We start from the raw sequence: 24,864 nt of genomic DNA, 5'->3' as shown, positions 1-24,864 counted from the left end.
TTAGGAAGCCTGGCCAGTTTTTCTCTTCCTGCTCAAGCAGAGAAGCCCAAAGTATAAACTGCTTCCCCAGGTGAAATCAGCTTACCCAGCAGACAGCAGGAATTGGACCACAGAGGTTCCTTGGTAAGGATGTATGGTTCAGCTATACATCACCTTACTAACAGTCACTGGGGATTTGAGTGGCAAATGCAACTTTAGGCTTAAAGGAATCAGAAATTCCATACAAAAATAAAATACTGCAGATGCTGGAAGTTTGAATTAACACAATTTTGGAAATATTCAGCACGTTAAGTACAATTCTGATAGGTTATCGGCCCTATATGTTACTTCTGTTTCTGTACAGAAACAACATATAGGGCCGATAACCTATCAGAATTGAAATTCTATCGCAGATTCAAAGCAAGCTTGGAAGCAGGGTAATTGGGGAGGGGAGGACAGAATGCAAGGCCGGGGGGGGGGGATCTGTGATAGGATGGAATATAGGAGAGATTAAATGGCAAGGGAAAGATGATGCAAAGGGGATGGTAATAGGACAAGAAGCAAAAGACCTATCCAGAGAAAATGCAAACTGGAAAGCAGAATCACTACTTAGCTGCCATCCAAAAACAAAATACACAAAGAGGGTTGGGATCTGAAAGTGCCAAACTTGATATAGAGCCCAGAAGGCTGTAATCAAAAGATGTGCTGTTCCTCCATAACTTCAATGTTAAGCTTTTATTGGAACAGTGTAGCGGACAAGGACAGAGAGGTCAAAAAGTGGGAGTGGAGCAGCAGAAATGGAGGCAAGCATGCAGGTGCAGCAGGCAGTAAAGACAGCAAATGGTATGTTAACCTTCATAATGAGGATGAGTACAGGAGCAGAGGTGTCTTGCTGAAGTTATACAGGGCCTTGTGAAGCCACACCTGGATAATTGTGTGCAGTTTTGGTCTCTGAGGAAGGATGTTCAGTGAAGGTTTAACAGACCGATTCCTGGGACTGAGAGATTGACATACAAGAAGAGATCAAGTTGGTTAGGATTATATTCGTTGGAGTTAAGAATTTTTTTTGGGGGGGGGGGGGGTCGTCACATCAAAACCTACAGAATTCTAACAAGACTAGACACGGTAGATGCAGGATGCACCCAAGAGTGGGAGATTCCAGAACCAGGGGTCATAATCGAAGGATACGGGATAAACCATTTTAGGACTGAGATGAGGAATAATTTCTTCACTCAGAGAAGTAAGCCCGTGAAACTCGCTACCACAGAAAGCAGCGGCTCTTGGGCAAAGGGGATCAAAGAATATTGATGGGTGGGGGAAAGAGTGCAAGAAGTGGGATCAGGCTATTGAGTTGGATGATCCACCATCATAATGGCAGAGCAGGCTTGAGGCGCCAAATGGCCTACTCCTATGCTTTTGTGTTATCTGAAACCAGGACTTCTGGCACTCCAAGGATGCAGAATCACTGATGTAACTTTGACCATTGCATAGGAGATAGTTGACTTCATTTGGTATACATCCATCCACTTAAGAGTGCACATTTACTAATAAAATGAAACATCAAGTTCATGAAAGGACCCACAAAGTCAACACTAACCCTTACTCAAGGTCTACCAAGCCATTCTCATGCATGCAGAGCAGCAGCAGTAGAAGGTTCTGCTGTTCTCAACACTGATCATATTACTTAACTTTGCATGTTCTATCAGCATCAATGCTGAGCCACCACACAGCTTCTTAGCAACATTTCACTTTTGATATGCCAGGATGGATGCTATGCTATTTTCTCAATAATAATTGTCTCCCGGCATTGGGAGCAACCACTCATGACCCCCAGAAGATTATACTGCCTTCACAGCTTAAGTCATTTTTCAAGCCAAGTAAGGCTTTGCGGTCTCAAACTTGAACCTGAAACATCTGCTCAAATCATATTCTTGATTACTGACAGTAAAGGGTCCCTTTGCGCCCAAGTTCTGATTTGTTTCATGGATACTGGCAGTGTTTCCAAGAAGTTTAAAACCATTACAATTTCTTCTGGCACTGGTGGGAAAGTGTTGAACATACAGGTTTTGGGAGACGGCATAAAGCATCAGCATTAGCTAGCCAGGCTCCAGGTCGATGTTGTAAGGTGTATTTGCATGCCAAGAGCATTAACGCCCAACATTGTATCCGGGCAGATCTGGGTATCTTCTTTGATCAATTCCAATAACGATTTATGGTCCATCACTATTGTGAAATGCCTTCCACATTTGTATCGGTGGAATTTCCTGATGTAAAAAACCATTGCTAACCCTTCTTTCGATTTGGGAGTATCCCTTTTTTGCTTCAGAGAGGGTCCTTAACTTGCAAGCTATCAGTTTCATCTTTCAATCTGTGAGAAAGCATGACTCCAATTCTATAGGCTTGAAATGAACCAGTAGATTTGTTGACACAATGCTGTCACCTAATGGAAGGCCTCTCTAAGGCACCTTCCAAAACCACCTTTGGTGTTTCCTCAGTAACATGTTCAGGGATGCTAATCAGGTAGCCAAGTTTGAAATGAATTTACTATAATAGTTCACCATATCGAGGAAGGATTTCAGCTCTGTAGCATTCTTGGGAGAGGGTACTTCCTTTATAACCTTCACTTTTTCCTCCAAGGGATGCAGCCTTTTGCATCTACTTTGTAACCCAAATAAGTTCCCCGATTGGTCTCAAAAGTACACTTCTCTCTTCTGAAGTGCACTCATACATTTGTGAATCTCTTCAACACTTCTTCCAAATTAGTCAAATGCTCCTCTTCCGTGAAACCAGTAATCAACACATCAACTAAAGTGCAACTCTGGGTAACCTCTGTAACAAATTTTCCATTGTGCGCTGAAAACCACACATGCCAAATATACTCCAAATGGTAACCAGATACACTCATAAGACTGTGTCAGGGTGACTCATCTGATTCAAGTTGTAAGTAAGCCGCCAGCTGGTTTGGCATATAGATCCTCAATCTTGGGTACCGGATACCTGTCCAATTGAGTCAGTTTGTAATTCTCTACAAATACAAAACTATCTTGTTCGGTTTGACGACAGGAACAATAAATGCAGCCCACTCTGCAAACTGCACCGGTCTTGTGATGCCCACATCTTCATGACGTTTAAGCTCCACTTCCACTTTTTCCAAATGGAACAGGGAACCAGTCTAGCCCTGCAAGACCCTGAAACCATGCTGAGGTATATGTATATTGTAGCCCCTTTATTTTTCCTAGATCTCCTTGGAAAACCTGGAGGTATCTTCGGATGATGTTGTATAAGCCTCCCTCACTCAATTTGAATATCTCTAACTAATTCAACATGTTGGACTCAGTGGCACCCCTTTAGACTTGGTTCTTGTCCCAATGTGACAATAAACAGGATCTGGGCCGATTGCTGTCTGTAGGCTACTGGAGTCATAAGAACATAAGAAATAGGAGCAGGAGTAGGCCATCTGGCCCTTCGAGCCTGCCCCGCCATTCAACAAGATCATGGCTGATCTGAAGCGAATCAGTTCCACTTACCTGCCTGCTCCCCATATCCCCTAATTCCCTTATCGATCAGAAAACTATCTACCCGCGATTTAAACATATTCAACGAGGAAGCCTCCACCACTTCAATGGGCAGAGAATTCCAGAGATTCACTACCCTCTGAGAGAAGAAGTTCCCCCTCAACTCTGTTCTGAACCGGCCCCCCCTTATTTTGAGGCTGTGCCCTCTAGTTCTGGTTTCCCTTCCAAGTGGAAAGAATCTCTCCACCTCTACCCTATCCAGCCCCTTCATTATCATATGTCTCTATAAGATCACCCCTCATCCTTCTAAACTCCAACGAGTACAGACCCAATCTGTTTAATCTCTCCTCATAAGCTACACCCCTCATCTCTGGTATCAACCTGGTGAACCTTCTCTGCACTCCCTCCAAGGCCAATATATCCTTTCGCAAATAAGGGGACCAAAACTGCACACAGCACTCCAGTTGCGGCCTCACCAGTGCCTTGTACAGTTGCAGCAAGACCTCCCTGCTTTTATATTCTATCCCCCTCGTAATAAAGGCCAACATTCCATTCGCCTTCTTGATCACCTGCTGCACCTGCAGACTGAGTTTTTGCGATTCGTGCACAAGGACCCCCAGGTCCCTCTGCACAGTCGCACGATGTAATTTTTCTCCATTTAAATAATATTCCAATTTACTATTATTTCTTCCAAAGTGGATAACCTCACATTTGCTAACGTTATATTCCATCTGCCAGATCCTCGCCCACTCGCTCAGCCTATCCAAATCTCTCTGCAGACTTTCCGCGTCCTCCACGCAATTCGCTTTCCCACTCACCTTCGTGTCATCAGCAAACTTGAATACCCTAGATTCAGTCCCTTCCTCCAGATCATCTATGTAAATGGTAAACAATTGAGGCCCCAGCACCAATCCCTGCGGCACGCCACTGGTCACCAACTGCCAACCAGTAGCCCCTTGATTTTAAGTGTCTCTCTGGAATAAGTGGCTAGCTTGGTTATAGCACTCTCCAGCCTAAACGGTCGCACCGCATTCTGAGTAACTAAGTCTGCTCTCCTAGGACGGTTGTCAAAGCCCCAGCGTCCACTTCTATTTCCATGGGACGTCCCATTTACTGGCAGTACCATGGTTATTGGGACCACTTTGCTCACATCAATGTGGTTTAATGACAACACTCCGCTCCATTAACTGACACTTCCCATACTGTAGACTGGCACCTGCCCCATTTCTGGGCTGGGTAGGCTCTGCTTGTTTCTACATCAATGCCTTAAGTGACCCCTCCTACTGCACCTGAAACATTCTGCATCTCGATACTGACACTTCTCTGGGATGCAATTACCCCACTTCTGGTGCTGTTGTTGTTTGTGGCAACTCTCGTCAAGTGGTAGACCTTGCCTCCAGGCACGCTTTGCACCTCGAGCACCTTTTCCAGCGCTTTCCATAAATAAGGTTATTTGAATGGCCTAAATCAAGCTGACTCCCCTAGTGGCTTCTTTTAGATTCCCATGTTATTTATCCCACATACTAGTTGATCTCAACATTTTTGTTCATTCCAAAAATAATGCATATGCTGCATCTATTGTACCCAATCTTCTTCGTTTGCATCAAATGGTTCGAGTTTACCAGAAAACGGCATGGTGGTATCCTTTCGTTGGGTACCGAAATTGATTTGAATAATGGAAACTCATTTTGTCCTCCAAAATGAAATGCTGATCAGCAGAAAATAAACCATAATGACAATATTTCACAAAATGATTGACTGAACCATAAGAAATGCACATGTGCCACAACGCAAAAGTTCAATCACTTGCATTTCACAGCTGCTTTGACATTTTAGAGTTATATCTTAAGTGTTCCTGTAATGTTTATTATGCCTTTTCATTAAAATGGCAAATTTGAACAACAGATTTAAATTAATTTCATTTTGAGTTGCATCTTGTTCAACTGCAGAGTATACCTGAAATTAAATTGTACTTTAGTATGCAAATCTCTACATATTGACTGGCTGCACCAGCTATGAATATGACACACTAAGGGGAAACAAAAGAATGGTAGTGGTATATTTCTAGTTTCGCTGATGACTCATAGCAAATGAAACGGACTAGAAAATCACAGGTTTGATCCATGCTCTGTGCTAAATTATCAAATTTCAGTCACAGCATGATAACTGGTCTCGGGATAAGAGGGGAAAATACCCGATTTCCATATCACCATCTCAGCACATTTCCTGCATTTGAAATGTTGTTTGGGTGGTAATTGTATCTTTGATGGTGTTAAAGATCAACACATTTAGTTAATTGGGCAAGCTGTTGGTTCTTATGGATTCACATTCATGTGGCACCTACAAGTTCTAGAGGCATCTGGTATCAGAGTCAGCAACTGCAACTTCAATTATTTTTTGGTGGGGGTGGGGGACGGGGGGGGGGGGGGGGGCGGCGGTTGGAAGGAGGAGAGAAGCAGGGGAAGGAGAGAGAGAAAAGAGAAACCTATAGCACATCAAAAACCATTAAATTTGCAATACCCTGGAAGTACAAAGATTTCTGAATGGCCGAAGTCCAACGTGAACACTTGGATTGCAGCAATATCAGTTATTCGATATGTTTCTACATTGTTACACTTCTCATTTTTTCCTGATGGCACCAGCTCCGTGATAATTCCTCGGCACCACGCACGAAAAATGCTGCTTTTAACAATAATCCTCTCACCTGCATTGGAAAGAGAAAAAGTAATTTTTGCAATGAATATTATAAAACAATGACCCCGATCACTGACTCCCAAATGAAGGAAATAGTCTTCCCTGTTAAAATCAATGCTCGTTATTTTAAGAACCTCGTTAAATTTCCTTCAAGCCCATCTATTCAAATAGAAAAACATCAGAAGTCAGACATAGAGTACTTTTAAGCCAGCCGATTTTTATCTCAATTCCTACTTATGACACTAATAAACTTCAAACTTCTCCATTCTCTCTCCCAATCACCATACAGTCCCTAAAAGACAAAAAAAATATCACCATACAGTCCAAAATTCTATCGATTTCTCTTGGCCTTGAATATATGCAATGATGGAACATCCATAATACTCAGGGGAGTTTCAAATTCAGTGAAGACATTTTCATTGCTTGAATAGCTGATCCCTTTTCCCTTTGCCTAGACTCTCCAACCAGGCAAACAGCTTCCACTTGTCAGCCCTTCAAGCCCCAACAATATTTTGTATGTTTCAATGATATCACCTCATTTTTCTGGAGCAGGTAAAGACCAATCTACTCAACCTCTCAATGCTCTAATTTCAGGAATTACTCTAGTGAATCTTCACTGCACTGCCTCCAAATCAAGTGGATTCTTCTTTATACAAGGATGTCAAAATTGTGCACGATATTCCAGTTATGGTTCCAAAGTTCTGCACAACTGTAGTAGGTCTTTACTCTAGTGCTCCAAATTCCTTGCAATAAAGGCCAATATTCCATTTGCCTATCTAATTGCCAGCTATATCCACAACCTGCATGTTAACTTGGTGTTTCTAGGAGGAAACAAATACCTCTGAAAGAGAACATTTCTAAGTTTCTCACCATTTAAAAAAAAGTAGTGAATAATCTCATTGTACTCCATCTGTCAGCTTCCTATTGCCTTGTCTATATCCTTTTGGAATCCTTATTTATTCCTACAGCTTGCTGTTCCACATAGCTCTGTCCTGTGTTTTCCAGCCCCAACACCAGTGGGCATCATGGTAGGCAGGATGGAAACATCTGTACAGCTGTTGACTTTCTGACCAATACACCAGCACCGATGCCCAGTGTTGAGAGCAGAAAATCCCATTCTTTATATCAAACTTGAACACATTTCTCTCGTTACTGAACTACAGTCATTGCAGCATTCCAATTATTACAGCCGGCTAACTTGATATTGCCCCATTTATTCTGACTTCCTGCTTTGTTAATTAACTAATACACTATTCATGCCAATCTATTACCCCAATCTCATTAGCCCTTATCTTGCGGAATAATCTTTTAATCATTCTCATCAAATGTCTTTTGGAAATATAGGTATACCACAAATAAGATTCCCCTTTATCCACCCCATTAGTTACACCCTCAAAAAATCTAATCAATTTGTCAAACACTATTGCCCTTTCATAAAGTGGACTCTGCATAATTAAGTGCCTCTTTAAAAACAGATTCCAGTATTTTCCCAATGACTGATGGCATGTTACTAGCCTGTAGTTCCTGGTTTTCTTTTTCTCTCTCCTTTGTGTAGTGCTATTACATTTGCTACCTTCCAGTTTTTGGGGCTGTTCTAGAATAGAAGAAATTGTGGAATATCATAACCAGTACATCCACCATTTCTGCAATTCTCTCTTTCAGACCCCAACAACATAAACCTTCAGGTTATGGTCAACCGGCCTTTAGTTCATATAATACCAAGGCCACAGATATTGTTTTAGGTTCCTCACCCTGATTAGACTTTTGGTTCCCCACTATTTCTGGTATGCTCATGGCTTCTATTGCAATTCGACTATTAACTTGTTCTTCATTATTATGTATTCCCTTGGCCTCTATGGAACCAACATTTAGTTTTGTTACTGTTTCTTTTTACATACAAATTTTTAGAAGCCATTACAATTTGTTTTGTATGTTTTGCTAGTTTACTCATTCATAATTTTTGATTAATCTTTGCTAATTCCTGAAAGTCTCAAAGTGGCTTTTACTACTAGTCTTTGCAACATTTGAAGTTTCCTCTTTAATATCCTCAACTTCTTTTGTCAGCCTAATCTTTGTGGAATTTTTGTTTCTCATTGGAATATATTTCTTATGAGGTGCGGAGTTTTCTTAAAAAGTTTGCCCGTACATTTAACAGAAAAAATGTTAACCTTTTTTTAAAAAAAAATCAACCGAAGACCACTTGCCCCTCAAGCTTATGTAACCAGCTAAATTTAAGGCACTGGCTTGAAGTTCTAAAATGGCAGAAGAGGCCAAAATTTGGAAATCCGGCTGCTAGCATCTACCGTTCTTGCAGGGATAGGACTAGGCCTGGGTCAGGATTTGTGCATGTGCATTCCACAGAGGTAGCTACCATATAAATCAGTAGCTGGCTCCACTGTTACTTAACTTTGATGATCCAGGTGTGTGAAACATGTCATGCGCAAGTTAAACCTGGTAGAAGCAGTTCTGAACTTTGTGCAGCCCTTAGGAGAGGTGGGGTATGTCTTCAACTGTGGTCCTGGGACACCTTTGGGGAGGTAAGTTGCACCTTGGGATTGTTACAAGTGGATGTGAATGTGCATACAAAGTGCTTAAGCTGATTGGAACTGTCAAAAGTATCAAAATGAACTGTCAAATGCAGCTGACAAAAACATTTAAAACTCCTGTCCTTTGGAAAAACTGTCGGTGTTTAAATGCAACAAAATCCATTTAAATTTAAATCCATCAAAGAAAGTCGTGCAATGTTGGTCTGAAGAATTGGATGATCTCCTATGGAGCTGCTTGGAGTCAGTGGACTGGTCGGTATTTAAAAACTCTGCGACCAGCCTGAATGAATACGCCACTACAGTAACTGACTTCATTAGTAAGTGTGCAGAAGACTGTGTGCCAAAGAAGCAAATCCGTGTGTTCCCTAACTAGAAACCATGGATGAACAGGGATATCCACTGCTTGCTGAAGTCCAAGTCTGAGGCGTTCAAGTCAGGTGACACTGACCTATACAAGAAAGCCAGATACGATCTAAGGAGATCCGTCAAAGATGCCAAAAAACAGTACCAGACCAAGCTAGAGTCCCAGGCAAGCCACATGGAGCCCGCTGACTATGGCGATGTAACAGGCTACAAAGATGAAGGCATGTAAAAATCACCAGCTCCAACACACTGCTCCCTGTTGAGCTCAATGCATTCTACGCCCATTTTGAGCAAGAGGTCAGCGAGAGCATGACCTCCACCCTGGATGAACCCGTATCTGGGGTCACCATTGCAGATGTCAGAGCAGCTTTCGCGAAGGTCAACCCATGGAAATCGACTGGCCCGGATGGGGTACCCAGATGAGCACTCCGATCCTGTGCAGGTCAGCTGGTGAGGGTATTTGTAGACATCTTCAACCTCTCTTTACAAGAATCTGAGGTCCCTATCTACTTTAAGACGATGACCATCATCCCGGTACACAAGAAAAACCAAGCAGCGTGCCTTAATGACTATCGGCTGGTGGCTCTGACATCCATCATTATGAAGTGCTTCAAAAGGCTAGTCATGGCATGAATCAATTCCAGCCTCCCGGACTGCCTGGATCCACCACAGTTTGCCTAGCGCTGCAACAGGTCCACAGCAGACACCATCTCCCTGGCCCTGCGCTCAACCCTGGAACACCTAGATAACAAAGCCACCTATGTCAGACTCCTATTTATTGGCTATAGCTCAGCCTTCAACACCATTATTCCCACGAAACTCATCTCCAAAACTTCGCAGTCTGGGCCTGGATCCTGAACTTCCTAACTCACAGACCACAATCAGTAAGGATAGGCAACAACAACACCTCCATCATCAACCTTAACACCTGTGCCCCACAAGGCTGTGTTCTCAGCCCCCTACTATACTACTTATACACCTATGACTGTATGGCCAAATTCCCCTCCAATTCGATTTTCAAGTTTGCTGACGACACCACTGTAGTGGGTCGGATCTCAAACAATGACGAGAATCTGGTGAGGCAATAATAACTTCTCCCTCAATGTCAACAAAACGAAGGAGATTGTCATTGACTTCAGGAAGCGAAAAGGAGAACATGCCCGTCTACATCAAAGGGGACGAAGTAGAAATGTCGAGAGCTTCAAGTTTTTAGGTGTCCAGATCACCAACCACCTGTCCTGGTCCCCCCATGCCAACGCTATAGTTAAGCCCACCAGCACCTCTACTTTCTCCGAAGACCAAGGAAATTTGGCATGAGAGCTACGACTCTCACCAACGTTTACAGATGCACCATAGCAAGCATTCTTTCTGGTTGTATCACAGCTTGGTATGGCTCCTGCTCGGCTCAAGACCGCAAGGAACTACAAAAGGTTGTGAATGTAGCCCAATCCATCACGTAAACTAGCCTCCCATCCATTGACATACACTTCCCACTGCCTCGGCAAAGCAGCCAGCATAATTAAGGACCCCACACATCCCAGCCATTCTCTCTTTCACCTTCTTCCATCAGGAAAAAGATACAAAAGTCTGAGGTCACATACCAACCGACTCAAGAACAGCTTCTTCCTCGCTGCTGTCACTTTTGAATGGACTTACCTTGCATTAAGTTGATCTTTCTCTACACCCTAGAAATGTCTGTAACACTATATTCTGCACTCTAGTTTCCTTCTCTATGAACGGTGGGCTTTGTCTGTATAGCGTGCAAGAAACGATACTTTTCACTGTATGTTAATACATGTGACAATAATATATCAAAAAATATTACTTGCTATTTCACTGTCTGTTGACATATGCCTGGGAGCTTCCATTATTGGATCGGTACTGCATTACTGATTTTGCAACCTTCCATTACCACAGTAAGGTGCCTTTGATTCAGTTTGATTGACAGCTCCAAGTGGCGAAAGACTATAGAGGGACTATGAATTCCAATTGTTGTTTTCATATAGGTGTAACCGAAAGAATGTAAATGCAGCAAATGAGTCTTTTTAAAATGAAATCTGCAATAGACACTTAGAACTTTATCTCAGCATAGGTCCTGCAGTTTCCCCATTGTGAATAGTGGGCAAATTGGTATGGTAGGTAGAAGGGCAAAAAGGGTGAATGATGGGTAGGGGGCCTGGGTTTGCACCGTTGGCCATGAAGGTGGGTAGAGGGACATTGGTTACAATGGACAGGGCATGGGAGATGTGCACAGCATGAGGGCCATCAAGGATTAGGGATATTTGTTTTCTTGCTTTACAACAAAAAGCCGGACTATGCCAGAGTATAGAGGCAAGTCTTTCACAGAGCCCCACCTCCACACTAGGTAGCCTGGTCCAACTCCCAGAGAACTCTTCCTCCCTGAAACAAAAGTCCCAACTTCTGGGGCATTTTCTCCCAGGGTCGGGTTTGCAGAGACAGGAAATGTCTAGACCGGGGAAAATCCAGGCTTCTAAAGTTTGAAAGTGATATTTAAATGACAAAAATGAAATTCTAACATACAAATCATTTGGCACCATAGGATACTTTATTGGAAGATTACTAAATATTACTACCTCATTACATAATACAAGATTCAAAATAGCCTTATCCCTGGTTTCCATGAGTATTATTCTATCTCCTTCTGCTCAGCCAATTTCCTAACCAGGTTAAAAATTTGACTTCATTAACTCTAATTCAACAGCTTTAATATGTATCATGATAGGATTACAAATAATTGTTAATCAGAGAGAAATGTTTATCAGTCCCTAGTCAGAAGCTGAATTCTGATGTATTTCCACAAGAATCAACACCTACTGACAACGCAGAGGGCTGGTCAAAAGAAATCTTGAAAGCCTGTGGATCCTTGTTGCCCTAAAGAACATTCACTTGGCACATTGACTAGCTCCAAGTAGGCTTTAGTCCCACGACCAGCAACTTCCATGCTATAAATTGAATTAAAGGATTTCAAGACCAGGATTTGACAAATGTTCAAAGTAAACCTTACAAATTTGTTTCAAGTCATAACAAACAACAATACTATAGTTACCAAGTTCCAGAACAACCGCAGGCAATTTTTGCAACTCCATACTACGGGAGAAGTTGTCAGCCTCTGCAGCCAAGAGAATGGCTTTCTTTTTTTCTGAAGATTTCTGGACGTAGAAATGGCATGGATTTATCACGTGACTGACCGAAACCAATCCCTGAAAACCTGAAGTACAATAGTTAATTAAATAAAACTGAACAGCAGCTTATTTAACATCTAATGGCAAGGATACAGAATACACAAAATCCTACCTGCATAAAAGCTAAAGCTGGTGTCTGAAGCATTCTTCTTATGAAAACTCTTCTTCTGTCTCTTGGAAACCGGTCTTAGCTTTAGATCAATGGTACCTGAAAAGAAAAACGATTCTGAAAATACCTCCTTTGTAATTTAAACAGATGGTTCCATATTTGAGGAAAATAATTTTGCACAAGTCCACTTTCATAAAGTCCAAATTGAAAAAGCTTAATCCTCTTTGGAAGAGATTTTTTAAAAAAATTACTGGTTAAAATAAAAGCAATTAAAAGTTCTAAATACGAATTGCATAAAAGTCAAAGGACTTCAAAAGATTCAAAATAGAAACTGCCGATTTTAAAAATCCCATGCATCTTCATTTCACAATCAAAATGATTCTAATTGATTTCTAGTTACCACATTTCTAGTGGCAACTACTCCAGTACAGGGTGGGTGAGAAAACAGGCGAGTGAGAGTTCAAGGTAGTTTGGTCAATGACAGCACCCTGAGGTCCCCATGTTAAAGTCTGGTGCAGGCTTCTGCCAGAGTCCATTGGCCAAGTCATGTGGCGATGGAGAATTGGTGACGGTGACAGGGCTTGAACCTGGGAGTCCCGCGTCAAGAATCTGCACACAGGCAACAAATGAATGAAGGTCATGTTGGGACATTGGGCAGCAGCATCTGTGACTGAACAGTCCTCTTCAGGATATCCTCTGCTCATTCCAAATGGGGAGGGGGATAGAAGTTATGCCCTAAAAATAGGTTGTCTCATCTTCTTCTCACTGGGGAGCCACACCCTGCAGGAGCATCCATCTTGGTGGTCAAAGAAAACAAACATTAAAATTCTGCATATTGAAATGTTAGAACATTTGGACAATCTCAAGAGGGCCATCCAGAAAAAATTGCAATCACACACATGATCTGTCAAGATTCCATACTGACGTCACCACCCTCACTGGGAGGGGCAGCTGAAGGAACAAGCAGGGGGTGACATTCTACTGTAAAGGAAAAGGTGACACCAACCCTGCCATCCAGAAAGGATCTTGGCTACCTTGCTAGAACTGCCTAATTGTATAAAAAGGCTCATGGCACCTCAGCTGCAAACAATATGCCACAGTCATTAGTGCTAATGCTTCGATCCTGGACTCTGAAGAAGAAATGTTATGGAAAAATCTATTCAGACCTTGAAGTTCTCATTGCTATCCGCCTCCCCCCCAAAAGAATCAACCTTCTGGGGGACCTGTTGGCTGTGACTCCGATGTCTGAAGAGGAACCACTGGGAAAAACAAGTAGGAAAAGCCAATGCAAATAGTGTCCTCCTAATGACCAAATGTTTTCAGCATGACCTTGTTGTAACAAAGAACTTCTTCTGCCAGAAGGACAAACATAAACCATATGGAAGCATTGGCAGCTCCTGGATTGTTTAAGTCAAATATCTAAATGACACCTGGATCGCTTGATCCTTGAAGGAGACGGATGCCTGCTGGGCAGATCATTGACTCACCCAGTGATGAACATCTACCTAGCACCAAGCCATCTCAAGACCTAAATGTCTAACAAGAAAATGATCAATGTCTTGGCTCCAAAACAGCCAGACTGAAGAGAGGAATTCAAAGTTCAGCTCGCAACCCAGCTGGGAAATCTTCACACATCCAAATTTCAGAACAATGGGATCAAATAAAGTCAGCTGTACAGCCTCCTGTGACCACATCATTGGGTTTGAGCATCATCGTCTGCTTTGAAGAAAACAATGCTGAAATATACGCAACTTCCTGCAACAAAAATGAGCAGGCTGAACAACCCAAGGTCACAAGTCAAGTACACGGCATTCCACCACGTCAAGGCTGACATCAAAAGACAAATGTAGAAGGTAAAGAACAAGTGGGGTGGCACAGTGGTTAGTACTGCTACCTCATAGCACTAGGGGTCCAGGTTCAATTCCTAGCTTGGGTCACTATCTGTGCGGAGTTTGCACATTCTCCATGTCTGCGTGGGTTTCCTCCAGATGCTCCATTTTCTTCCCACAGTCCAAAAAACCTACTGGTTAGGTGCATTGGCCACGCTAAAAGTTCTCAGTGTACCCGAACAGGTGCCGGAGTGTGGCGACAAGGGGATTTTCACTAACTTCATTGCAGTGTTAATGGAAGCCTGTGACACTAATAAAAAAAAACTTTTTAAAAAAAGTGGTGGGAAGCAAAAGACCCAACAATATCCTGACCAGCATGACTGCATGCTTTTTCTGAAGCCACCAGGGCTATCTATAGGCCCAGATCAAATTGACAATCCCCTTCAGTCACAGGATGGTGTTCATCATCTTAAGGATGACAATGCTATCCGTTGATATTGGACAGATTTTAAAGAACCTCAACCATGAAACCAGTGGCAGTTGACAGTCTCAAGGCTATTCTACCAGCACTCTGTGGTAAAATCTATGTTGAACCACCACCTAGGGGAGAACTGCAAAAATCCATCTGCCCGGATGACTGCAGTTCCAACACCACAACACCATCCAGGACAAAGCAGCCTGCTAAACGACACGTGTGTGCATGCCCCACTCAATATTCAGACTTGCAAATATATTGCCGTTGCTTCACGGTCAAAATCCTGGAACTTCATCGCTAACAGCATTGTGGGTATATCTACCATCACATGGACTGCAAGTTCAAGGCGGCAGCTCAGTACCAGCTTCTACAATGGCAACTAGGGATGGACACTAAATGTTGGCCTAACCAACAACGTCTAAAGGAAGGAGATAGAAGGGTGAAAAGAGATGAGATGTATCTTTTTGGCAGCATCACATGGGAAGTACCAGAAATGACAGAGGATGATCCATTTTGCTTAACAGTGGAATGTGGGGGAGGAGGGGGAAAGAGAGAAAAGGGTCTTAAATGACAGGCATTTAATTTCATCAGGCCTTCCCAAATGGAGGTGACACAGACTCCCACTGGTTCTTCATCCAGCAGGCAAGAACTCCATCAGATTCAATTCTACCTAATGAGTTCAATTCATAACCTTTGTCCCAATTTCTGTTATTTGAGAGCACTTATTGGCAATTCCACTTTCCCATTTATACTTCATCTAGATCCATTTATTTTCTTGTCCCATTACCATCTCCCCATTTGTTTGATTTTGCCTGCCTCCAGACTTTTTCTCTTCTTCCAACCCCTCCTGCTCTGTAGTAGCTTGATACCTGTTGGATCACTAATTTTTCCAGTTCTGATAAAAGATTGACCTGAAGTTTTGACTTTTGTATTTACCCTCCAAAAATAGGAACATAGAAAAACTACAGTACAAAACAGGCCCTTCGGCCCCACAAGTTGTGCCGAACATATCCCTACCTTTTAGGCCTACCTATAACCCTCCATCCTATTAAGTCCTATGTACTCATCCAGGAGTCTCTTAAAAGACCCTATTGAGTTTGCCTCCACCACCACTGACGGCAGCCGATTCCACTCGCCCACCACCCTGTGAGAGAAAAACTTCCCCCTAACATTTCCCCTGTACCTACCCCCCAGCACCTTAAACCTGTGTCCTCTCGTAGCAGCCATTCCCACCCTGGGAAAAAGCCTCCGAGATTCCATCCGATCTATGCCTCTCAACATCTTATATACCTCTATTAGGTCTCCTCTCATCCTACGTCTCTCCAAGGAGAAAAGACCGAGCTCCCTCAGCCTATCCTCATAAGGCATGCCACTCAATCCAGGCAACATCCTTGTAAATCTCCTCTGCACCCTTTCAATCTTTTCCACATCCTTCCTGTAATGAGGCGACCAGAACTGAGCACAGTACTCCAAGTGGGGTCTGACGAGGGTCTTCTATAACTGCATCATTATCCCCAGACTCCTAAACTCAATCCCTCGATTGATAAAGGCTAGCACACCATACGCCTTCTTAACCACCTCCTCCACCTGCGGGGCCAATTTTAGAGTCCTATGGACCCGGACCCCAAGGTCCTTCTGATCCTCTACAGTATTAAGAATCTTTCCCTTCATATTGTACTCCTTCATCCCATTTGACCTGCCAAAATGGATCACTACGCATTTATCTGGGTTGAAGTCCATCTGCTAGACATATGCATTTCCAGCATAGCAAAACATTGCATTATCCTAGTATCTTTCCTACATTAAACTTAATTGTTTATATTTGCTGGGTTAGTGCTTTCTTGCATTTTGAAAACAGGAATTACATTTGTCACTGATCAGCCCTCTGGTACTATTCCTCTGACCAAATGTTTGTATTAATTCTTGTGTCTCTATCTTGGTTTCTTTGAAAATGTACAGTTGCAATCTTTTTGAAACTGGACTCTTATTGTCCTTAAGTTTGGCTAGTTGGCTGACAATGTGGGGGCGGCATGGTAGCACAGTAGTTAGTACTGCTGCTTCACAGCGCCAGGGACCCAGGTTCAATTCCCGGCTTGGGTCACTATTTCTGTGGAGTTTGCACATTCTCCGTGTCTGCGTGGGTTTCCTCCCACACTCTGAAAGACATGCTGGTTAGGTGCATTGATCTGAAAAGGCGCTGGACTCTGGTGACCAGGGGAATTTCACAGTAACTTCATTGCAGTGTTAATGCAAGCCTTACTTGTGACTAATAAATAAACTTTACTTTTTTTTGATTAAGTAAATTCCACTCCAATGCTGGAACTATTGCAAATTGGGAAGTTGGATATTGGTTTTAATTCAATTATATGGGTTTTGATTTTTGTCCAATATTAAACAATCAATAATTACCCCAATGAAAATATTTAGCATAGTTTAACTTGACTAAATTCAGCAAGAACTGCCCAATATTCTTATGACTACAGGAACCCATGATATCAGGATAATGTGCCCTACATTTTGAATGTGGCCGATATATTTAAAATGTATATTTGAACATTGAAGACACCAGTAAACTTTCAAAATACATACTTGTTGTGTCATCTTCAAATATTTTTTCAACAATAACACCTCTATCTTGACTAGAGAGGGATAATCTGTTCTGAATGTGTAATGAAGACTTTTCCCTTATTTTTGAACCATTGTCCAGCTGAGAAACATTCACATCATGATGCAGTACAGAATCCATCTTCTGTTTTTTTTCGGAAGATTCAATTTTGCAGTTTGAAAGATGTTGTTCTCCAAGTGAACAGGCTTGTTCTGTTACTTTTCCAAAAATATTTAGCAATATATTTTCTGTTCCTGAACCAATAAACCTATAAATAGCAAGAGTAGCAGAGAATCAACTAACATTTATGGAAGGATACACTTGTCTTAGAGGGGGTGCAACAAATGCTCACTTGATTCATTCTTGAGATTAGAGAACTGTCCATTCAGGATATGAGACAGAATGGAATAGATCTATGTAGTATTTGGAAGAGAGGTGATCTTATTGAAACATAAAAGATTTAGAGGACTTAAGTAAATGTTGAGAAGATGTTTCTCTTAGCTGGAGAGTCTAGAGCTAGGAATCCGTCTCAGAATAAGAATTTAGGTCCACGATAAGGAGAAATGTATTTGCCCAAAGTGTTGTAACTCTTTGGGATTCTCATGAATAGTTTAGACGGAGGTAAATGGGAGAGCATCAAATTGTGAACCATGAGTGAGCGTTTTGTCAAATACTGGAAGATTTTAATGATATAGTTAAAATTGACCTGATATCAATGTTGGAGTAAAGGACTTTAGAATGGTCTTATCCTTTGACAGTTATATCATATATATATATATACACACACACACACACAATATATATATGAGATAACATGTTACATATCATGCATCAAAGCAATATTCTCCAAAATGAAATTACACTTTCTCATCCACAATGAACCCCAACTTGTGACATTTTAAAATGAAGTCAATGCAGTGTTGTCGCCAACAACCCCCAAAAGAAAAAGATACAAATATGTCAAAGGATTGACAAGATTCAAAGCTAGCAAAACAATTTTGGTCATTGTGGCTGGTGTACTAACATGCAATTGTTCTAGCGCTTGTAAAAACTCAGCAGGGACAGATGTAGGTGAAAACAAGCAACAGTCTTATTCAACGCAAGTACTGGATGCATGTTCTGAGGGGGCAGTTTGACTATGCCAGTTCACAGCTATCACCAGCTGTTATCAAGATCAGCTAGAAGTGAAAGTGAATTGCGAACTGTGTCTGGTCAACCTTTTTAATTGCATTTCCATGGTGATAATTACAATAGGACATGATTAAACTTTAGTTCATCCCATAATTTTTACATGGTGTTCTGAACATCAGGAATGTTTCTGTATTGAATGTTACAAATACAAGCTGACTTTTGAATTTGGAGATATTTTAAAGAGGTGGTGATGATCTATACAAAAATCAGAGATAAAGCTGTTTGAAAGATGAAGCGCAATCGTCCCAAGTAATGACCACAAAACACTAGATACTTGATCTCTGCATCACTTGAGCAACATGTCATGGCATCCTTTTTTAGATATTCATTTAACATAGAAGGCAAACTGGATTATACATGTTACTGTTCCAAGCGTGTCATCAGCAAATAGGGCTTTTAGAAAAATGGATTATTTGAATGCCTATTAAAGGTCACTGCAGGACACCAACTGACGAATAATACATTAAAATATTTTTTCAAGGGACAGGGGCGTCACTGGCTAGACAAGTATTTCTTACCCATCCATACTTGTCCTTGAGGTGATGGTGAGTCACCTTCTTTGACTGGTGCAGATCCACCCACAGCGCTGTTGGGAGGGGAGTTCCAGGATTTTGACCCAGTGATGGTGAAGGAACGGTGATATAGTCCCAAGTCAGGATGGTCTGTGGCTTGCCTGAGGGGTACTTGCCAGTGGTGGTTTTCCCCTGCATCTGCTGCCCATGTTGTTCTAGGTGGTAGAAGTCACAGGGTTGGAAGGTGCTGTCAAAGGAGCCTTGCTGAGTTACTGCATTGCAACTTGCGGACGGCATACACTGCTGTCATTGTGTTGATGGTGGAAGGAGTGCCAATCAAGCAGGGTAGAAGCCCCAGTGTTGGCAGGTGCTGCTAAAAAAAAAGAGCCTTGGCAAGTTGCTGCAATGAATTTTGTGAATGGCATAAACTGCTCTCACTATGTGTCAGCGGTGGACAGAGTGGAAGGTGTCAAATCAAGTGGACGGCATCGTCTTGGATGCAATTTTCGTAAACTTGCCATTGAAATAACCTAACCGTTGATGCTTAGGAGGTTGAAAAATTAAATAAGCTTTCAATTGTCTGTGAATTTCATCATTACTGTATACCAATATTTGTCAAAGTATTCATAGCTTGTTATTAAAACATGGTTATAATTGCCACAACATAATAAACGATAACTGAGTGCTGTAATAGTCTGCATAACTACCTAAGCATGGGTCCAAGAAAACCTGTATTAATTGTAGGAAATGGTAGCAGGGTGTAATAATACTGGGCTGAACTAATGTGCTGGCAACACAAGTTCAAATCCTACCATGTCAGCTAGGGAATTTAAAGTCTAGAATGAAACTAGCAGTTTGTCACAAAAATACACATGGTTCACTAGTGCTTTTTACTCAATCTGCCATCCTAATGCAGTCTAGCCTATATGTAACTCCATACTCAGCTGTGTGGCTGACTCTTAACTGCCTTCCGAAGTGAGCTAGCAAGCTTGCATTAAACAAGTACAGAAAAGTCAACAAGAATAAAGGAACACTGAGCAACCTAGGCATCAGATAGAAAAGGACATCCAATACAGCTGATGCTGCAAACTTTTCCTCCCTAACATCTGTGGGCATGTGCAGATTATGTGTGCTACACCATGACAATCATACTCTCAAGAACAACTCGTGTCCCAGACCTCTCAATCGCCATCCTTGGGTACCCATTTAAAACAGCAAGACAGAGAAACCAGAGGTTATGATATTCAGTGGAGAAGGAATGGCCCTGGGAGCCCTCACCTCCGTACCCCATGAGGTTTCATGGCATCGGGTCAAACCCAGAGATAGAAACCACCTGATAAGCACCTACTGCCCACTCTTATCTGATGGATCAGTACTTCTTCATTTTGAACACCACTTCAAAAGGAATACGGAGGATGGAAAGGGAACAAAACATAGCATGGATGGGGGACTGGAACGCTCATTTCCAAAGTGGCTCGGTAGCATCACCGCTGACTGTGCTGACCGAATCCTCACAGCAAGAATACCAATCATGCTTTGTGGTACCACCACTGTGTTAAATTGGAGATTCCGAACAGATCTAGCAGCTCAAAACTCAAGAGTGCTTTGAGAAAATTAACAGCAGAATTGAATTCAACCACAGTCTGTCACTTCATGGATCAGTGTATCCTTCATTCTAATGAAGGACTAACTCCTGGTTCAAAGAGGAATGGAGGAGAGGATGCCAACAGTGCTAAAGCATCTTCAGCTAGAAGTGAATGGTCCATATCAGCGTCCAGCTGAAATTCCCAATAGCATAGATGCCCACCATCAACCATTATAATTCACTCTATATTATGGCAACAAACAGCTGAGCGGACTAGACACTAAAGCTTTTTTACGTTATTTTTATGAGATCTGGGCATCACTGTTTGGACCAGAATTTCTTACCCATTCCAAACTACCCTGGGAGGTGATGGTGAGCCACTTTTGTGGACTATTGCAGTCTATCTGATGCAGGTACACCCAGGGTGCTGCTGCGAAAGGAGTTCCAGGATCTGTGAGGTCCATGTAATGTTTCAGAACTGCTACCAAGCTTGAGACAAATCTTCCATAATAGTTCAACAATCCCAGGAAGGAATGTAACTGGTTAATATTCTGAGGTGTGGGAGCTTCTGCAGTAGCCTTAACCTTAGAAGGGAGATTTGTGAAGGCCAGTGGCGTCAATCATATATCCCAAATACTCATGGAGGATTGGAAAAACTCACTTGTCCTTACGGACTTTCAAACCATAATTTTCCAATCTCAGGAGACTGGTATCCAAATTTTGAAGGGGTTCCTCTTCATCTCTTCCAGTGACTAGGATACCATCCAGGAAGCACTGGACTCTCTGCACAGGATCCATTGCCCTTGAGACAAAACAGGAACAGATGCGATACCAAAAGACAATCTTCAGTACCAGAACTTGTATGTCACGATTGTCATTATTTGTTGTGACTTATCCCTTCACTACGAGTAGAGACAAATCTGCTGTCTGCTCACTGAGCTGCACAGCTACTCCAATGCAGCCCTGGAGGGGAACCACTTCACCAGTGTATGTCTTCAGCACTATCCTTGATGGCTTAAGGGAATGTGTTTGAGTTCCTCCTTACTGTAGATAAGTCTCTGGCACCAGCAAGACTGCTGTCCCAGTGTCAACTTCCATCCTTACTGGCTGTCCATCCAGCAATGGAGTGAACCAGTATGTGCGTGTAGTACTTGAAGGCATGTAGTGATAATTCCTCCTCTGACCAGAGTCGCTTCACTTTTCTCAACCCTTTTGTACAGCACAGACATTTCTTTTTTATTTTGTTTAAATGTTGCCTTGGTTGTTTTTGCTTCTTATTTTTCTTTATATTTTGCTTTTTCTTCCTGCCAGCAAGCTCAGTATCCCTCTTTCCCCCCACAGCTTTGACATTCCATCTCTTTACACCAGCATTCAAAGAACAATAACAAAGAACAGTACAGCACAGGAAACAGGCCCTTCGGCCGGGCCTCCAAGCCTGTGCCGCTCCTTGGTCCAACTAGACCAATCGTTTGTATCCCTCCATTCCCAGGCTGCTCATGTGACTATCCAGGTAAGTCTTAAATGATGTCAGCGTGCCTGCCTCGACCACCCTACTTGGCAGCGCATTCCAGGCCCCCACCACCCTCTGTGTAAAAAACATCCCTCTGATATCCGAGTTATACTTCGCCCCTCTCACCTTGAGCCCGTGACCCCTCGTGAACGTCACTTCTGATCTGGGAAAAAGCTTCCCACCGTTCACCCTATCTATCCCCTTCATAATCTTGTACACCTCTATTAGATCTCCCCTCATTCTCCGTCTTTCCAGGGAGAACAACCCCAGTTTACCCAATCTCTTCTCATAGCTAAGGCCCTCCATACCAGGCAACATCCTGGTAAACCTTCTCTGCACTCTAACGCCTCCACGTCCTTCTGGTAGTGCGGCGACCAGAACTGGATGCAGTACTCCAAATGTGGCCTAACCAGCGTTCTATACAGCTGCATCATCAGACTCCAGCTTTTATACTCTATACCCCGTCCTATAAAGGCAAACATACCATATGCCTTCTTCAACCACCTTCTCCACCTGTGTTGCCACCTTCAAGGATTTGTGGACTTGCACGCCTAGGTCCCTCTGTGTTTCTATACTCCTGATGACTCTGCCATTTATTGTATAACTTCTCCCTACATTATTTCTTCCAAAATGCATCACTTCGCATTTATCCGGATTAAACCCCATCTGCCACCTCTCCGCCCAATTTTCCAGCCTATCTATATCCTTTTGTGTAGCAGAATTCAGTAGCAGAATGCCCTGGTTTTGCACACCAGTAACATGTCTGAGCTCCAGGACTCTTTAGTTGTTGATTCAGTGGACATTTTATGTATTTGAGTATACAAACTCAATTGTTGGGCTTCCTTTGCAGCCGGCACCGAAGAAACAGTGATTTCTGCAGAGTTAAGATTACTCTGCCGAGACGTTTGTGTGTTCCCTTGCTGCGCAGAACAGAAACAAATCCGTTGCGAATGGTGTAATTCAGCACAAATCCAACTCTCAATATTCTGCAAGTCTTTTAAGTACTGCCACGAATTGCATGTTGACTCCACCGCTTGGTTTCAGTGAAAAACTTGCTTGCAAATTTCCACAATCTGCTCATATGCTTTAGTATCTGGCTTATTGGGTTGCACTAAACTACAGAGAAGATTAAAAGTCGTTTCCCATTTGACTTCCCATGAATGAACAGAAAAGAACCTCATCAGAACCCAAGGATATACTGAAATAATTCACAATTCAAAAATATTTGATTGTGGTCACTGATCTATAACCAAAGATAAGGCTGAAGTATTCGCAACAATCTTCAGCCAGAAGTGCCGAGTAGATGACCCATCTCGGCCTCCTCCAGTGGTCCCCAGCATCTCAGATGCCAGTCTCCAGCCAATTCGATTCACTCCACTGATAATCAAGAAACAGTTGGAGGCACTGCATACTGCACAGGCAATGGGCCCTGATAACATTCCGACAATAGTACTGAAGACTTGTGCTCCAGAACTTGCCGCTCCCCCAGCCAAGCTCTCCCAGTACAGTTACAACACTGGCACCTACCCAACAATGTGGAAAATTGCCCAGGTATGTCCTGTACACAAAAAGCAGGACAAATCCAACCTGGCCAATTACCGCCCAGTCTACTCTTGATCATCAGTAAAGGGGTCATCAGCAATATTATCAAGCAGCACCTGCTCAGCACCGCCCAGTTTGGGTTTCACCAAGGTCACTCAGCTCCTGACCTCATTACAACCTTGATTCAAACATGGAAAAAAGAGCTGAATTCCAGAGGTGAGGCGAGAGTGACAGCCCTTGACATAAAGGCCGCATTCGATCTTGTGGGGGATCAAGGAGCCCTAGCAAAATTGGAATCAATGGGTATCAGGGGGCAAACTCTGCACTGGTTGGAGTCATGTCTGGTACATAGGAAGATGGTTGTGATTGTGGAGAGTCAGTCACCTCAGCTCCAGGACAACTCTGCAGGAGTCCCTCAGGGGACCAATCTTCAGCTGCTTCATCAATGACCTTCCCTCCGTCATAAGGTCAGAAGTGGGGATGTTTGCACAATGTTCAGCACCATTCACAACTCCCCAGATACCGAAGCAGTCCATGTTCAAATGCAACAAGATCTGGACAATATCCAGGCTTGGCTGACAAGTGGCAAGTAACATTCATGCCACACAAGTGCCAGGCAACGACCATCGCCAGTAACAGACACCACCCTTGACATTCAATGGTATAACCATCACTGAATCCCCCACTGTCAACATCCTTGGGGTTACCATTGACCAGAAACTCAACTGGACTCACCACACAAACATAGTGGCTACAAGGGCAGGTCAGAGGGCTAGGAATATTGCGGCGAGTAACTCACCTCCTGACTCCCCCAAGCTTATCCACCATCTAAAAGGCACAAGTCAGGAGTGTGATGGAATACTCCTCACTTGCAGCTCCAACATTCAAGAAGTTGACACCATCCAGGACAAAGGAGTCCGCTTGATTGGCACCACATCTGCAAACATTCAATCCCTCCACCACCGATACTCAGTAGTAGCAGTGTGTACTACCCACAAGATGCACTGCAGCAATTCACCAAAGATCCTTAGACAGCACCTTCCAAACCCACGACCACTTCCATCTAGAAGGGCAAGGGCAGGAGATAAATGGGAACACCACCACCCGCAAGTTCCCCCTCCAAGCCACTCACCATTTTGACTTGGAAATATATCGCTGTTCCTTCGCAGTCGCTGGATCAAAATTCTGGAATTCCCTCCCTTACAG

At 42.8% G+C, this 24,864-nt stretch overlaps 1 protein-coding gene across 1 annotated transcript in view; it reads right to left on the bottom strand.

The window, feature by feature from the left end:
• rnf17 (ring finger protein 17) overlaps positions 1-8,282 on the bottom strand; it is a 73,523-nt gene extending 65,241 nt beyond the window's left edge. Inside the window, exons 1-3 of the mRNA XM_078221447.1 lie at positions 8,195-8,282; positions 7,940-8,074; positions 6,015-6,198 (exon numbers count right to left, since the gene is read on the bottom strand). Coding sequence (XP_078077573.1) covers positions 6,015-6,198; positions 7,940-8,074; positions 8,195-8,282 — 407 coding nt within the window. The remainder of the gene's footprint in view (positions 1-6,014; positions 6,199-7,939; positions 8,075-8,194) is intronic.
• Positions 8,283-24,864: the final 16,582 nt, after the last annotated feature.

The sequence above is a fragment of the Mustelus asterias genome, chromosome 10 (assembly GCF_964213995.1).
Source record: "Mustelus asterias chromosome 10, sMusAst1.hap1.1, whole genome shotgun sequence".
Lineage (NCBI taxonomy): Eukaryota > Metazoa > Chordata > Chondrichthyes > Carcharhiniformes > Triakidae > Mustelus > Mustelus asterias.
The sequence above is the reverse complement of the archived record's forward strand: the minus strand, read 5'-3'. Positions and strand labels throughout refer to the sequence as shown.